At 37.6% G+C, this 15,887-nt stretch overlaps 1 protein-coding gene across 3 annotated transcripts in view; it reads left to right on the plus strand.

Annotated features, from left to right (window-relative positions):
• The window catches only part of HMCN1 (hemicentin 1), a 540,104-nt gene that overhangs the window by 339,107 nt on the left and 185,110 nt on the right, over positions 1-15,887 (plus strand). For all 3 annotated transcript variants that reach the window (XM_010813560.4, XM_024976236.2, NM_001192537.3), the window contains exons 37-41: positions 5,882-5,983; positions 8,541-8,717; positions 9,247-9,398; positions 10,514-10,637; positions 14,952-15,127. In XM_010813560.4, the coding sequence (XP_010811862.2) occupies positions 5,882-5,983; positions 8,541-8,717; positions 9,247-9,398; positions 10,514-10,637; positions 14,952-15,127 (731 nt within the window). The remainder of the gene's footprint in view (positions 1-5,881; positions 5,984-8,540; positions 8,718-9,246; positions 9,399-10,513; positions 10,638-14,951; positions 15,128-15,887) is intronic.

Here is a 15,887-nt window from a genome sequence, read left to right on the forward strand (position 1 = left end):
GGTCTTATGACCTTCCCTATTACTAGCTTTGTAGATGGAGGAAGGTGTCCACAACTCAAGGAATACGTGTCCTCTCTAAAAGTTGGAAAGAAAGTGAAGTCACTCAGTCGTGTCCAACTGTTTGCAACCCCATGGACTGTAGCCCGCCAGGCTCCTCTGTCCATGGGATTCTCCAGGCAAGAATACTGGAGTGGGTTGCCATTTCCTTCTCCAGGGGATCTTCCCAAACCAGGGATCGAACCCGGGTCCCCCGCATTGCAGGCAGATGCTTTATCCTCTGAATAGGAAAGAAAACAGGTTTTCCTTTGAACCCAGCAGAAAGTAAATGAGTCCTTCTGCAACTTTGATTTTAACCCAGTGAAGCCATGTTGATTTCTGACCCACAAAACTGTGAAATAATACACTTGTGCTGTTTAAACTACCAGGTTTGAAATAATTTGTTATGGAAGGGAAAGGAAACTAATACGGTAACTTTCCTGGACAATCTCTGTGAAGTCTGTTGTGGTAGACTTTAAAATGCCTCTGGGAAAGGGACTGATTTCACTGAGCAAATTTTGGGTCTGGATAGTTAAAGACAAGTCCTAGGAGTGGAAATTTCCAGAGAAAGGCCAGACAGGTCAAATAGTGAGTCTTCTAGGAATGGGGCTTTTAGGTAGCTCTGATCCCCTCCAATATTTACTGTGCTTTTTTGTCACTGTGGCTGCAGAGCTATTTGTTTTCAAGATTACTGCTGAGGTAAGGAAAGAGTGATGGGAAGAGAGGCAAATAAAATGTTGTAAAACTCACTCTTCTTAATTAGATTTAGCTCTTTTTCTTGAATAAACACTTCTTGAATTATTGTAAGCATTTGGTTAATTCCCCGAGTTCTAAGAAAGTTTGTTTTGATAATTTTCCAATGTTCTTTTTTTTTTTTTTATGGTGGAGTGGATTTTGCAAGTTCTTATTCTACCATTCTTGCTGACATCTAATCTTTTCTCTTTAAGTTCTCTAGTGGAATGAAAAATAGCCAATCTGCTTCATGGCTGTTATATTTCTTATTCCCACCATATTGTTTTATTGCAGCAGTTACATAGCCTGTCAAAGCCATCAATGATCACTTCAGTCCAGCAGGCTTCAAGTTAATATTTAAATAACTGTTTTGGAGCAATGTGCCATGGGCTAATTATTTTTCCTTTCCAGTTGTAAAAGTCAGATAGTCGTATTTAAAGGTCTTTTTTTTTTTTTGCTTAAATGCCATAAGTCAGAATTCAGCAGAAAACAGAAACAGTCTAAGCATTTCAAACAGGAAGATTTAATACATTGATTCAGATCAGATCAGTCACTCAGTCGTGTCCGACTCTTTGCAACCCCATGAATCGCAGCACGCCAGGCCTCCCTGTCCATCACCAACTCCCAGAGTTCACTCAGACTCACGTCCATCGAGTCAGTGATGCCATCCAGCCATCTCATCCTCTGTTGTCCCCTTCTCCTCCTGCCCCCAATCCTTCCCAGTATCAGAGTCTTTTCCAATGAGTCAACTCTTCGCATGAGGTGGCCAAAGTACTGGAGTTTCAGCCTTAGCATCATTCCTTCCAAAGAAATCCCAGGGCTGATCTTCAGAATGGACTGGTTGGATCTCCTTGCAGTCCAAGGGACTCTCAAGAGTCTTCTCCAACACCATAGTTCAAAAGCATCAATTCTTCGGCGCTCAGCCTTCTTCACAGTCCAACTCTCACATCCATACATGACCACAGGAAAAACCATAGCCTTGACTAGATGAACCTTTGTTGGCAAAGAAATGTCTCTGCTTTTGAATATGCTATCTAGGTTGGTCACAACTTTCCTTCCAAGGAGTAAGCGTCTTTTAATTTCATGGCTGCAGTCACCATCTGTAGTGATTTTGGAGCCCAGAAAAATAAAGTCTGGCACTGTTTCCACTGTTTCCCCATCTATTTCCCATGAAGTGATGGGATCGGATGCCATGATCTTCATTTTCTGAATGTTGAGCTTTAAGCCAACTTTTTCACTCTCCTCTTTCACTTTCATCAAGAGGCTTCTGAGTTCCTCTTCACTTTCTGCCATAAGGGTGGTGTCATCTGCATATCTGAGGTTATTGATATTTCTGCGGGCAATCTTGATTCCAGCTTGTGCTTCTTCCAGCCCAGCGTTTCTCATGATGTACTCTGCATATAAGTTAAATAAACAGGATGACAATATACAGCCTTGAAGAACTCCTTTTCCTATTTGGAACCAGTCTGTTGTTCCATGTCCAGTTCTAACTGTTGCTTCCTGACCTGCATACAAATTTCTCAAGAGGCAGATCAGGTGGTCTGGTATTCCCATCTCTTTCAGAATTTTCCACAGTTTATTGTGATCCACACAGTCAAAGGCTTTGGCATAGTCAATAAAGCAGAAGTAGATGTGTTTCTGGAACTCTCTTGCTTTTTCCATGATCCAGTGGATGTTGGCAATTTGATCTCTGGTTCCTCTGCCTTTTCTAAAACCAGCTTGAACATCAGGAAGTTCACGGTTCACATATTGCTGAAGCCTGGCTTGGAGAATTTTGAGCATTACTTTACTAGTGTGTGAGATGAGTGCAAATGAACTACAGGTTTGAGTGACCTCTAAACTTTGTCTTCAGGAACAACTTCCAAAAAAATAGAAATCTGATCTATAAGGTCATCTATTTTTGAGGACAGGGTTTATTTTAAACTTGTCAGAAACCACCTTTGAATTATATTGTTTGTTATTCCTTTTGCTTGCTTGTTTGTTTGCTTTGGTATAGTCTTCTATTATTTCTTTATTCCTGATTTCTTTGGGTTTATTTTATTGGTCTTTTTCTAGAATCTGAGTTGAATGCTTAGAACATTTATTTTTAGCATTTCTTAGTTTTTAATATATTAATTAGAACTTTAAGATTGCCTTTGGGTAATGTACTGCTTATTGATGGCCCACAGATTTTAGTTTTAATCAGTCTCATTCTAATTAATTTTTTCTGCCTGTATACATTTGTCTTGATTTCCTCTTTAATAAGGTTTTTCCCCATGTAGGGAACTTTGTATTTTACTACTGAGTTCTGTGATTTTCTTATTATGATTTTTTAAATTGTGGTATAAATACATTATTGAGATTTTTTGTGACCTAATATATAATCTGTTTTGAAAATATTCTGTTGCCACTTGAAAATAATATGTATTCTTTGTTAACAATAAATACACAAATAACGTGTGTGTATAAAGATATGTCAGTTCAGTTCATTCGCTCAGTCGTGTCCGACTCTTTGCGACCGCATGAACCGCAGCACGCCAGGCCTCCCTGTCCATCACCAACTCCTGGAGTCCACCCAAACCTATGTCCACTGAGTTGGTGATGCCATCCAACCATCTCATCCTCTGTCGTCCCCTTCTCCTCCTGCCCTCAATCTTTCCCAGCATCAGGGTCTTTTCCAGTGAGTCAGCTCTTCACATCAGGTGGCCAAAGTACTGGAGTTTCAGCTTCAACATCAGTCCTTCCCACGAACACCCAGGACTGATCTCCTTTAGGATGGACTGGTTGGATCTCCTTGCAGTCCAAGGGACTCTCAAGAGTCTTCTCCAACACCACAGTTCAAAAGCATCAATTCTTCGGCACTCAGCTTTCTTTATAGTCCAACTCATCCATACATGACCACAGGAAAAACCATAGCCTTGACTAGACGGACCTTTGTTGGCAAAGTAATGTCTCTGCTTTTTAATATGCTGTCTAGGTTGGTCATTTCCTTCCAAGGAGTAAGTGTCTTTTAATTTCATGGCTGCAATCACCATCTGCAGTGATTTTGGAGCCCAGAAAAATAAAGTCAGACACTGTTTACTGTTTCCTCATCTATTTGCCATAAAGTGATGGGACCAGATGCTATGATGTTAGTTTTCTGAATGTTGAGCTTTAAACATATATATGTTTGGGTAATTTTCGCTTTCAAATTCTCTAGAACTTTATTTTTGTTTCACTATGTAGTTAATTTCTAAGAAATACTGAAATATACTACTTTTAGATTTTTCAGATTTTCTCTCCTTTTTTGTTTACAATTTTGCTTGTTTATACAATGCATAAAGCATTATCATTATAGTGGATTCTTTCTGAATTGCAACAGTTCAGTCGGTAGAAAGCATTATTTTTGCCTTGTATACCAGTTTGTCAGAAATTGATATCTCCTTTATTTTTCTTGTATATCTATGTCTAGCTCTTTACTGTCAACATTTTTACAGTTGTTTTGCTTGTGCTTTTTAATTAAAAAAAAAAAACTGATAACCTTCAGATAGTCTTAACTGTTTCTGTATTGACCAAGAAAATTAACTCATTCACATTTATGCTCTTGATTTACATATTTGATTTTATTTCTACCATCTTATTTAGTTCTAATCATTTTTCTTATTCCCTTGCCTCCTTTCCCCTTTCTGTTTTTGCTAGGTTAATGGATCAATTATTTAATTGGATATGGGGTGGAGGTGAGGGCCTCTGGTACATTGGATAAGTTAAATTTATCAAATCTTTAAAATGTTTTTTATATAAACCCCAAAGTTAACATATACATAGCATCTTTTCCAAATAAGAGAAAACCTCTAATTTACTTGCAATTTTGTTTTTCCTCACATCCCTCCTGCATTCTTTAAGATAGGAGATGTAGGGCTTTGCTATTCCAAGCTGTCTTTACTTTTACACTATGCCTCTTAAACGTTTTGAATTCCTACTTTATATATACATGGTTTAGTCACTAAGTCATGTCCAACTCTTGCGACCCCATGGACTGTAGCCTGCCAGGTTCCTCTGTCCATGGAATTTCTCAGGCAAGAATACTGAAGTAGGTTGCCATTTCTTCAGGGGATCATCCCAACCCAGGGATCGAACTGATGTCTCTTGCTTTGCAGATGGTCTCCTGCATTGCAGGCGGATTTTTTACCTCTGAGCCACCAGTGATGCCCAACATTAAAACTAAAGCAGCATTATCTGTGATTATTTAAAGTTGAAAATGTAGTTTTCTGTTTTATTTTACTAACAGTTGTAACTTTTCTATCAAAAAAGACTCTAATAAACAAATAAAAATGATTCTAATTTCTCTGAAATGATTTAAGATAGTACTGTTCTAAGGTAAAGTCAGGCTTCCCTGGTGGCTCAGATGGTAAAGAATCTGCCTGCAACATGCGAGACTTGGGTTCGATCCCTGGGTTGGGAAGATCCCCTGGAGAAGGGCATGGCAACCCACTCCAGTATTCTTTCCTGGATCATCCCCTTGGACCAAGGAGCCTGATGGGGTACAGTCCATGGGGTTGCAAACAGTTGGACATGACTGAGTGACTAAGCACAGGGTACAGTCAGATATTTTGAGAAATACTGATGTTCTTCACTGAAAGAGTTCAAATACATTAAGATTACTTCTTGGTAAAGGCAGTTCATCATCAGACTAATCAGATTAATTGAAATTAAAAATACTCCCTTAACATTCTTTTACTACTCTGCTAATGTATGTATCCAAGGCTTTTCCATTATGGGCATAGATTAATAGATGATCCAGAAAACCTTTTAAGATCTTTTACATCCTGTTCTCACTACTGCTTAATAGTATCCCTCTGCCCATGGGGATTCTACAGGCAAGAATACTGGCGTGGGTTGCCATGCCCTCCTCTAGGGGATCTTCCCAACCCAGGGATTGAACCCAGGTCTCTGGCTTGCAGGCAGATTCTTTACCATCTGAGCCACCAGGGAAGCCACACTTAATAGTGTACCTTAGTTTTATTCCAAATATATCATTGTATATAAGTGAAAGATAGAAAGGAAAAAAGAAAGAAATGACAAGTCCCAGTGAGGAAACCATTTCAGTTTAATACCCTATTTCTGTGTGCTAGTTACCTCTTCGGGCTTCTTGCAGAGCCACCCAGCCTGGACGATGCAGGGAAGATGCTGAATGAGACCGTGGTGGTGAACAGCCCCGTGCAGCTGGAGTGTAAAGCAGCTGGAACTCCCTCGCCTGGTCTGTTTGTTTTCGGACTCTGTAACTTACCAACGTTTTAAGATTTCTGTGAATTGCTAAATCTGTTTATGAGGATACTATAGTAATTGCTAATGAAGAAAATATTATAGAATACATTTCAAATGTAAAACACTGATTAGGATATCATTTGGTGGATGATATTTTTGAATTTTCATTGCTTTTAGCTCCATGAAATAATTTACCTATTTAAATAATGGACACGTGAATAATTGCCTTACTGTCCTTACTGTGGCCACAAAACCCACAAAGTCATTGTATATACATTTATGCTGAAAATATACTTTTAATCTAGTCTAAGTTGATTATGAATCATTCATTTGATGAGACTGTTATTGTATTGATTCTCATCATTGGTAAGTTATTCATATGAATCGATAATAATATAAAATTTTTGAGGCTAATAGTGTGTTTGATTTTGATTAGAAGTCTAAACAAAATTTTTGTAGATGAGAGGCATATATTCTACATGAGAAGAAATAGAATTGATTGAAAGTTTGCTCTCAAACAAATATTGATACATTAGAGAAAATGTAAAGAGTATACTACCCAAAGCAATTTATAGATTCAACGCAATCCCTATCAAGCTACCAACAGTATTTTTCACAGAGCTAGAACAAATAATTTCACAATTTGTATGGAAATACAAAAAACCTCGAATAGCCAAAGCGATCTTGAGAAAGAAGAATGGAACTGGAGGAATCAACCTACCTGACTTCAGGCTCTACTACAAAGCCACAGTTATCAAGACAGTATGGTACTGGCACAAAGACAGAAATATTGATCAATGGAATAAAATAGAAAGCCCAGAGATAAATCCACACACATATGGACACCTTATCTTTGACAAAGGAGGCAAGAATATACAATGGATTAAAGACAATCTTTTTAACAAGTGGTGCTGGGAAATCTGGTCAACCACTTGTAAAAGAATGAAACTAGACCACTTTCTAACACCATACACAAAAATAAACTCAAAATGGATTAAAGATCTAAACGTAAGACCAGAAACTATAAAACTCCTAGAGGAGAACATAGGCAAAACACTCTCTGACAGACATCACAGCAGGATCCTCTATGACCCACCTCCCAGAATATTGGAAATAAAAGCAAAAATAAACAAATGGGACCTAATTAACCTTAAAAGCTTCTGCACATCAAAGGAAACTATTAGCAAGGTGAAAAGACAGCCTTCAGAATGGGAGAAAATAATAGCAAATGAAGCAACCGACAAACAACTAATCTCAAAAATATACAAGCAACTCCTACAGCTCAACTCCAGAAAAATAAACGACCCAATCAAAAAATGGGCCAAAGAACTAAAGAGACATTTCTCCAAAGAAGACATACAGATGGCTAACAAACACATGAAAAGATGCTCAACATCACTCATTATCAGAGAAATGCAAATCAAAACCACTATGAGGTACCATTTCACACCAGTCAGAATGGCTGCGATCCAAAAGTCTACAAATAATAAATGCTGGAGAGGGTGTGGAGAAAAGGGAACCCTCTTACACTGTTGGTGGGAATGCAAACTAGTACAGCCACTATGGAGAACAGTGTGGAGATTCCTTAAAAAACTGGAAATAGAACTGCCTTATGATCCAGCAATCCCACTGCTGGGCATACACACTGAGGAAACCAGAAGGGAAAGAGACACGTGTACCCCAATGTTCATCGCAGCACTGTTTATAATAGCCAGGACATGGAAGCAACCTAGTTGTCCATCAGCAGATGAATGGATAAGAAAGCTGTGGTACATATACACAATGGAGTATTACTCAGCCATTAAAAAGAATACATTTGAATCAGTTCTAATGAGGTGGATGAAACTGGAGCCTATTATACAGAGTGAAGTAAGCCAGAAGGAAAAACATAAATACAGTATACTAACGCATATATATGGAATTTAGAAAGATGGTAACAATAACCTGGTGTACGAGACAGCAAAAGAGACACTGATGTATAGAACAGTCTTATGGACTCTGTGGGAGAGGGAGAGGGTGGGAAGATTTGGGAGAATGACATTGAAACATGTAAAATATCATGTAAGAAACGAGTAGCCAGTCCAGGTTCGATGCACGATACTGGATGCTTGGGGCTAGTGCACTGGGACGACCCAGAGGGATGGTATGGGGAGGGAGGAGGGAGGAGGGTTTAGGATGGGGAACACATGTATACCTGTGGCGGATTCATTTTGATATTTGGCAAAACTAATACAATTATGTAAAGTTTAAAAATAAAATAAAATTAAAAAAAAAAAGAATATCATTTTTACGAATTCACTTCAAGGCACTTATATTGGCCTGACTGTTCATATTTTTCTAATGTTTACCTCCTTCCTCCTAAAAATCAACCTTAAATATTTAAACATTAAACTAGAGTGATAAGCGTAAGAATAAAGCAGTTGTTACTATTGTAGTTAACCTCTAATTCAGTGTGTATTTTGAGTTTTTTAATTTATTTTTTATTGAAGGATAATTTTTTTAAAGAAACATTTAAATAGATGGGCTTCTCTTTTCTCTTCTCCTTGCAGCTATTACATGGTACAAAGATAATCGTCCACTATCAGATTCCAGTAGTGTGACTTTCTTGAACAGAGGACAGATCATCAATATTGAAAGTGCCCAGATCACAGATGCTGGCATATATAAATGTGTGGCCATCAACTCAGCTGGAGCAACCGAGCTGTTTTACAGTCTGCAGGTCCATGGTTAGTGCCACTACTTGATTGATCCAGGGTAAAGCAGCATTCAAAACGGTCAAGTGCATCTAGAAAATTCTAGTGTTGATTTTTAACAGAGTGTGTTATTGTCATCTTTATTTAAGGATGCAGTGTTCTAAAACTGATGTGTTTGCATTTTTGATTCCTATTAAATGCTCTGTTTTCACATGCTATTGGACTTGTTTGCTTTAGATGAATTGTTCAGAATAGTCATCAACTGTCTTATCAGCTAATGACAGTAGCCCTGTTTGTCAATATTGTCTATCAGAATCATAGGTTCAGGAAATGTTTTCAAGTTGTTTTCTCTAATAGTGCTTTTAAGAGGAGTTCGTAGTTAACGTACTAGCGTGCATACAGTGGAGGGAAACACGCGTACACACACAAACCTGGAAGGCAAGAAATAAGAAATATAAAACACATTACTATGGACAGAACACATAGTTGTTATTATTCTGAGATGAAATATTCTGCGATGTTAGCATGCCTTACTTCTGTTTACTTTTTTGTTCCTTTCCAGTGCCCCCATCGATTTTTGGCAGCAATAACATGGTGGCAGTGGTGGTTAATAACCTGGTGAGGTTAGAGTGTGAAGCCAGAGGTATCCCGGCCCCAAGTCTGACCTGGCTGAAAGATGGGAGCCCCGTCACGAGTTTCGTTAATGGGATACAGGTACTCCAAGTCATTTCTTAAGGCAGATCTACCATCTCACTATCAGTCCGCGAAGTCTGAACAAATAAAAGGGACTTGCAGAGCAAGGATTCACAAATGTTATCCAAAAATGTACATATATACATCTATGAGTATGGACACACAACTTGGATTTCTAGACAGATCATTAAAAGCTCAGTATGTCTAAGAGTTCCCTTGTCTCATATATAATTCTGTATTTTGACTATTGTTTTAGGTACATCTGCTTCCCTATTCCCACTGTCTGGTATCACCGTAAGAGATACTCTACACAAAGAAATGTTTATCAATGACAGAAGCAGGAATTTCCTGGTAGAAGTTATATTTAAATTTCTGAAAATAATAATGAATCAGAGAACCATCTAGAGTGTAGTCACTTCTACTAAAACATCATATCAAGAAAAATGGAAAAAGACAACATTATGAGATATGAAATTTGAGTCTGAGAACAAAATTTAAGTACTTTGCACTGACTCAAAATTTGAGATACAAAAAGATATATATCCCATTTAAAGTGTACTTTAATCTTGTTTTGCCTTGAAGAAGGCATAGTTATTCCACCGTTCTGTTTCTTGAGCTTTTCTTGAAAATCCTTTGCTTGCAGAATTTGGAATCATAGACTATCCAGAGTCAGTGTCAGTATTTTTGAGATACAGCTATGTCAATGGAATAAAAGGGCTATGAGTGTGACTAATTAATTTGATTGATATTACAGTGTTAATTTTAACTTCTTAATTGTTCTCCCAAGGAAAAATTAGGAGGAGGATTGACTCCTCTTATTCCCACTTCTTATCTTTCTCCCCTGGTGGCTTTCTCTCTTTCTGTAGTAAGCATAGATAAAGTTGAATCTTCACTTGACCCTGTATGTGGGGGGTTGTTTTCAGTGATTATTGCCAGCTTTGGTTCTATTCTCTGTCTTCCTCCATGGAGAAAATGAGGAGATTGAATGATGCTTGCCCTCTTTAAAATATCCAGGTAGAAATCCTTCTAGAGGCAAATGTTCGATTGATTAAACTCAGAAAATAATTTAAAAAGTATGTTTACGCCTCCCCTTCTCAGGAGCCACGTTGGTTATTTAGTGGTCTGTTCTCTGATAGGTTCTGTCTGGGGGCCGCATCCTAGCATTGACCAGCGCACAGATCAGTGATACCGGGAGATACACCTGCGTGGCAGTAAATGCTGCCGGGGAGAAACAAAGGGACATTGACCTCAGAGTATATGGTGAGACATTTTAATAATTCTTTCTGCTCTGAAATAACTGTGTTTAAGTCCTGAGATCTTTGACACAGTTGAGAGTTTTTGACAATGGAGAGCTATGAACAATGGAAATGAAGTTATAAGATTAACAGAATCAGTTTCACCCTTTCTGCCTCATATTTGACTTTGACTGATTTTCCCTTTTTGAACTTCTGAGAATGAAAATGCATACAAAGATATGATCTTCTCACTAAAGCAAGCTCCTCTTCAAGTAGCTCTCTTGATCAATTCTATTTGAAGCCTAGATTTTCTTACCTTTTGATTATATGTACAATCAGCATATTTTATAGTTAATACTGTGTCTATGAATTAAAGGATTATTTGGGAAGCAAAAGTTGAATATAAATTAGGCAAAATTCAAGTCTTTTTCCTACCTGTGATGCAGCTGTAATATACAAAAGGAAAGGTCTGATTCCATCACACCAAGAAGCCCCCAAGATGAAATTGCGGTCTCATTGGCCTCCATTCATAGATTACACTTGTCATTTCACATTTTCGTATACCTTTGCATTTAGGACTTTTTCAGGTGGTTTTTTTCTTTTTAGTGTCTCATTTGCATTACATTTTTGCTTCCTGGAATAATGGATTTGTTTCTTCTGTGGCCCTCAAAGAGTATCTGTTTAATGCAGGCCTTTTCTTCTAGGTCCTACTTCAGTTCCAAAGAATTTACTCCTTTTAAAATATATATTTAAAAATGTATTATTTTTTTAACCTCCAGGCCATGTGAATTGATGTGCCTTTTTGAATTTGCCAAAAACAGTCATCACAAATATCTTTGACTTTGACTTAATAAGTCTTAATTTTTTAATTAAAAGGCCCCTCGTGACAACATAGATACCATACATATCTAATTAAGCTAAAAAACCCCAGTTGGCCTCAGTAAATCACCCATAACTTGTATGCATCCCCCACTTTTGTTGCTTCTGCAGTTGACATGTGTGGGTATTCAGCCTCCAGGTTTGTTGGTGCTCTGTGTCTGAGATAACAGAGATTCCAAAATGCCCAATCTCAAGAAATCTAACTCCTTCCCTTAATGGGTCACGTTTATCCTTTATGAAGAATTGGAATGTTTCCAGTCTACACTGTTTTTAGAGGATGATTCATCAGTTTAAGTTTGTAACACAATAGCTCCTTCAGTCATGAGCAAGCCTAGCCCAGGATTGCCGTTGGTATTCACTAGGTTTTAGTCAACACTGAAAATCTGGCCTTGGCTTTTTCCATTTCTGCATTGATTCATGTCAAAAGTGGACCTGAGAGGTGATAGAGAGTTGATGTTTTCCAGGAGTTATGAAGATGTGCATGACTATTCTTTAAGATTTTGTTAAGATACTCTCATACAAGTCTTTTAGTCCAAAAACCAGACTCTTCCCTCTGTAGTAAAAGTCAAGAGGCTAGCTAACATGTACATGTGTTTGAAAATGTGTGTGTTTAGTAGCTTGCTATGCTTATATATTTCATGTTAAAGAAGTGCCAAATTAAACAATTTTAATTTGAAATTAGCCTCCAATCTATCCTCTACTATTTATATTATGCCCCTGCACGATATTCCTAAGTTTGTGGTATTAACCTTGGTGATCTTGGGTTGGTTTGTTGCTCATGGCCAAAGATAAGTTCAGATTCACATTATAGAGTATAGGGGTGTAAAAGGAGCACATACTGGATAAAATAGCTATCCCTACAGTTACAAGAATAGTTCATTTAACTGTTTCTCCTTGGTATAAATTTGGAGGCTGCTTTACTGTGTTCTGAAGTGCTGAAACAAGAGAATTGAGTTTTTAAATGATTTGGATTCCTGCAGTACCTTTTCTTTAAACTGAAGCTCAGAGAGCTTTCTTAGCACTCACACATTCCCCAGCATCTCCACAATCATAACCCCATGGCAATTCTGACTTGATAACTTATGTGTCACAGGCATAATGCACGGGATGAGAAACAGGCCCAATATGCCCTTCCTAAGCCACATGACTGCAAAGCAGAATAGGGATATCATCTAAGAAACCCAGGAATCTAAAGGGTGGAAGCTTTTTCTCTTCCCAGACTAAACAAGAAGTTGGAAATGAAAGACAGGGCAGAAAAAAATAGATGGGCTTTAGTAATATATATCCTCAACTATAATTAGATTTGCTTTAATTTATCTTAAGAAACAAATACTCTTTTGTTTTTAGATTTTTCCTCTCAATGTTAAAAACTTGTTTTCCTTTGGAGCTTGACTCACTCACTTAGCTGTAAGAAAAGTAATTAAAGGAAAACTATTTGGAAATTAGCATTCTGCTCTCTTGAATTATTTCCGACATTTCTGTCTACAAGCAGTCCTAAAGAATCCATGCTCTTTTATAAAGTCTACAAGTAATCTAAGGTAAACATGTTTCACATAGTCAGGAGGCTTCTCTTGTGGCTGAGCTGGTAAACAATCCACCTGCAATGCTGGAGACCTGGGTTCAATCCCTGGGTTGGGAAGGTCCCCTGGAGAAGGCAAAGGCTACCCGCTACAGTATTCTGGCCTAGAGAATTCCATGGACTGTATGGACTCCAGTATCCTGGCCTGGAGAATGGCATGGGCTTGCAAAGAGTCAGACACGACTGAGCAACTTTCACTCACATAGTCATGGTACCTTTTTATCCAGAGACCAGACTTTTCCTGAAGTTATTTCCAAGCTATGAAATATGCTGTTCTATTTAGGACTCTTTATGCAAAGCCTGGTGAGGATATTTTTTTTTCATAATAGAAGATGGCACTCATGCTCATTTTGCTGAGATTATAGAAGTTTTCATCTCAGACTAGTTGCATATCTTTTTCTGTTGTCTCACATGTGAAAAGTAATCCCACTCTTTTCTGTCACCGTAGATAAATTTAAGCTGATGGAGAGCCAGTATCTGTGTGTGCTATTAAATTTAGCAGAATGGACATCACAGATCTCTGCCCAAATGCTCCACTGGTCTGTTCCAACCATTGTGCATGAAATTTCTTTTGTCAGCATCAATTCCTTTGGGTTTAGCACAAGTCCTGCATCCAGAAACGGCATAAGAAAGTACCCTCTAGTTTGTATGCTTTTTCCTGTGTAGCAGAGAAATCTCCTGGTTACAGAAAAACTTGTTACTAGCTAAAATCCACAGAAAAAACGTTACTAGCTAAAGCCCATTGTCATTTTGCCACACGCAGCCGTGTCGAGTCAGAAGCAATGGCTAACGGGCTGTTAAAATGTTCTTTACCACAAGCACCTCATTCCTCCCAATGCATTTGGAAAAATCCTTTAGGATTCATTTCAGCGAAACTTTGCCTTTCTTGTAAAAACAATAACAAAAAACTACAAATATGGTATGTTTTTTACAATCCTAAATAGTTATAGAATTCAGTGAGAAATGGCCGGGGAAATTCCCCTTTGTGCTTTTTTGGAGTCGCCCTTTAATAACAGACCTGATTTCAGTATTAGTTCATGTTTTTGAATTATTATAAATACAGGCCTGAAAGAGGCCCTGAGAACTTATGAAGCCCACCCTCTCATTCTTGGCAGGGCTGTACCTAGACCATCTAAGACAAATGATTGTTTACTCTACTTTTTAATATACCCAAGGGAAGGCGATTCCTTAAACTCCTCCAAGAACATATTTCAGCATCTGACAAGCCTTATAGCCAGGGAATTCTCATTTTAATCTCATTAAAATTTCAACTCATTTCTTCTTTTTATGTAGCTGTGTGTTGTGCAGCTGGTCACTGATTTAGTTATCCCACATGGTCTGTATTCCATAGAATCATGTTATTTTACATAAGGTCTTATCTGTCACCCATCTTATATTTTGCACGCTGAGAGGTGGACAGGATGATCCCTTTCAACTCGATTTTTATTTTGCCTCTATGTGTATGAAATTTATTTTATTTTGCAACAAAATATATAAATAAGCATCAAAAATATATTTGCTTTTAACTCATTGTTATTTCCAAAATATTTCATGAGTGATTTAATACTTTGAAAATCTTAAGGGGTGACTTCGAGTTCAAGAAGTTTCTTAAATGGGCACTTTGTGAGAACTTCCAGTTCTAAAACTTTTTTGCACGAAAAGTTAGTGAAAAACTATTTTTGTTCCACAGGAACACATTAATCAGTGATTTATGAACACTTGATTCTGAACCAAGTGATGCAAAGAGGGTATGCTAGAATTACTGTGATCCTACATCTTAAAAGGACTAATAAAGTTATTCAGTATATGTCCTGATGATTAATAAAGATAAGCAGTGTGCTGGCCTCTTTTATCCTGAGGGAAAACCCATCTTTCACTTAGTTGCACCAAATATTATGGGAGAAGAACAGAACGTCTCTGTCCTCATTAGCCAAGCTGTGGAGTTACTATGTCAAAGTGATGCTATTCCCCCACCGACTCTGACCTGGTTAAAAGATGGCCACCCCTTGCTGAAGAAACCAGGTCTCAGTGTTACTGAAAATGGGAGTGTGCTAAAGGTAAGGCTACAGATTCATTTACTTCTTCTTATTTCTAAGATCATCACTTTAGTATTATCCCTGTCAAAATAGTACACTATTAAACTTTACAAGTATCCTACTAAATATATCCTCTAAAATTCTAGGAACTCTTTTGAGGTTTGTGATATTTTTTCTAATTTATGCCTAGTAAGATTTAAATATTTAAATATCAATTGTATTTGAAGGCAGAAGCCATTCAAAAAATGCTTCTAGCCAAATATGATAGAAACATTCTAAGGAGTGCATCATTTCGGTCATCCAACCAATCAGCGAATCCCCATTCTAGGTGCTCTGCACAGGGATGCAATGAAGAATGACACATTTATGCAAAATTTTCCAATTCTATATAAATATATTCTATATACATACATATAAAATTATTTCCAATTTTATATACTATATGAAAATCTAGCAGCTTAATTGAAAAATGCAGCTAAGTGCTATAAGGCTCTAAGTTACTTACCCAGTGGATGATACAGACAGTACATTTGGGAAAGATAGCGAAAAGTAAGGTTATGGTTGCCTAGAATAGTCTTGGATGGCTATTTGGCTTTCTGTGGGTAGATGGGACAGAAGACCTGATTATGAAGAGCAAGTAAACTCATGATACTGAAACAATGTAACAAACTGAATTTTGGAAAGAATGTTGACAAGGCTGATTTGAGTGAAATAAGAACTAACATGGAAAGTCAGCCTAAGGAATTAGGATTCAGGAAGCTAACAGGCCACTGGAATGTTT

The sequence above is a fragment of the Bos taurus genome, chromosome 16 (genome assembly GCF_002263795.3).
Source record: "Bos taurus isolate L1 Dominette 01449 registration number 42190680 breed Hereford chromosome 16, ARS-UCD2.0, whole genome shotgun sequence".
NCBI classification, from domain to species: Eukaryota; Metazoa; Chordata; class Mammalia; order Artiodactyla; family Bovidae; genus Bos; species Bos taurus.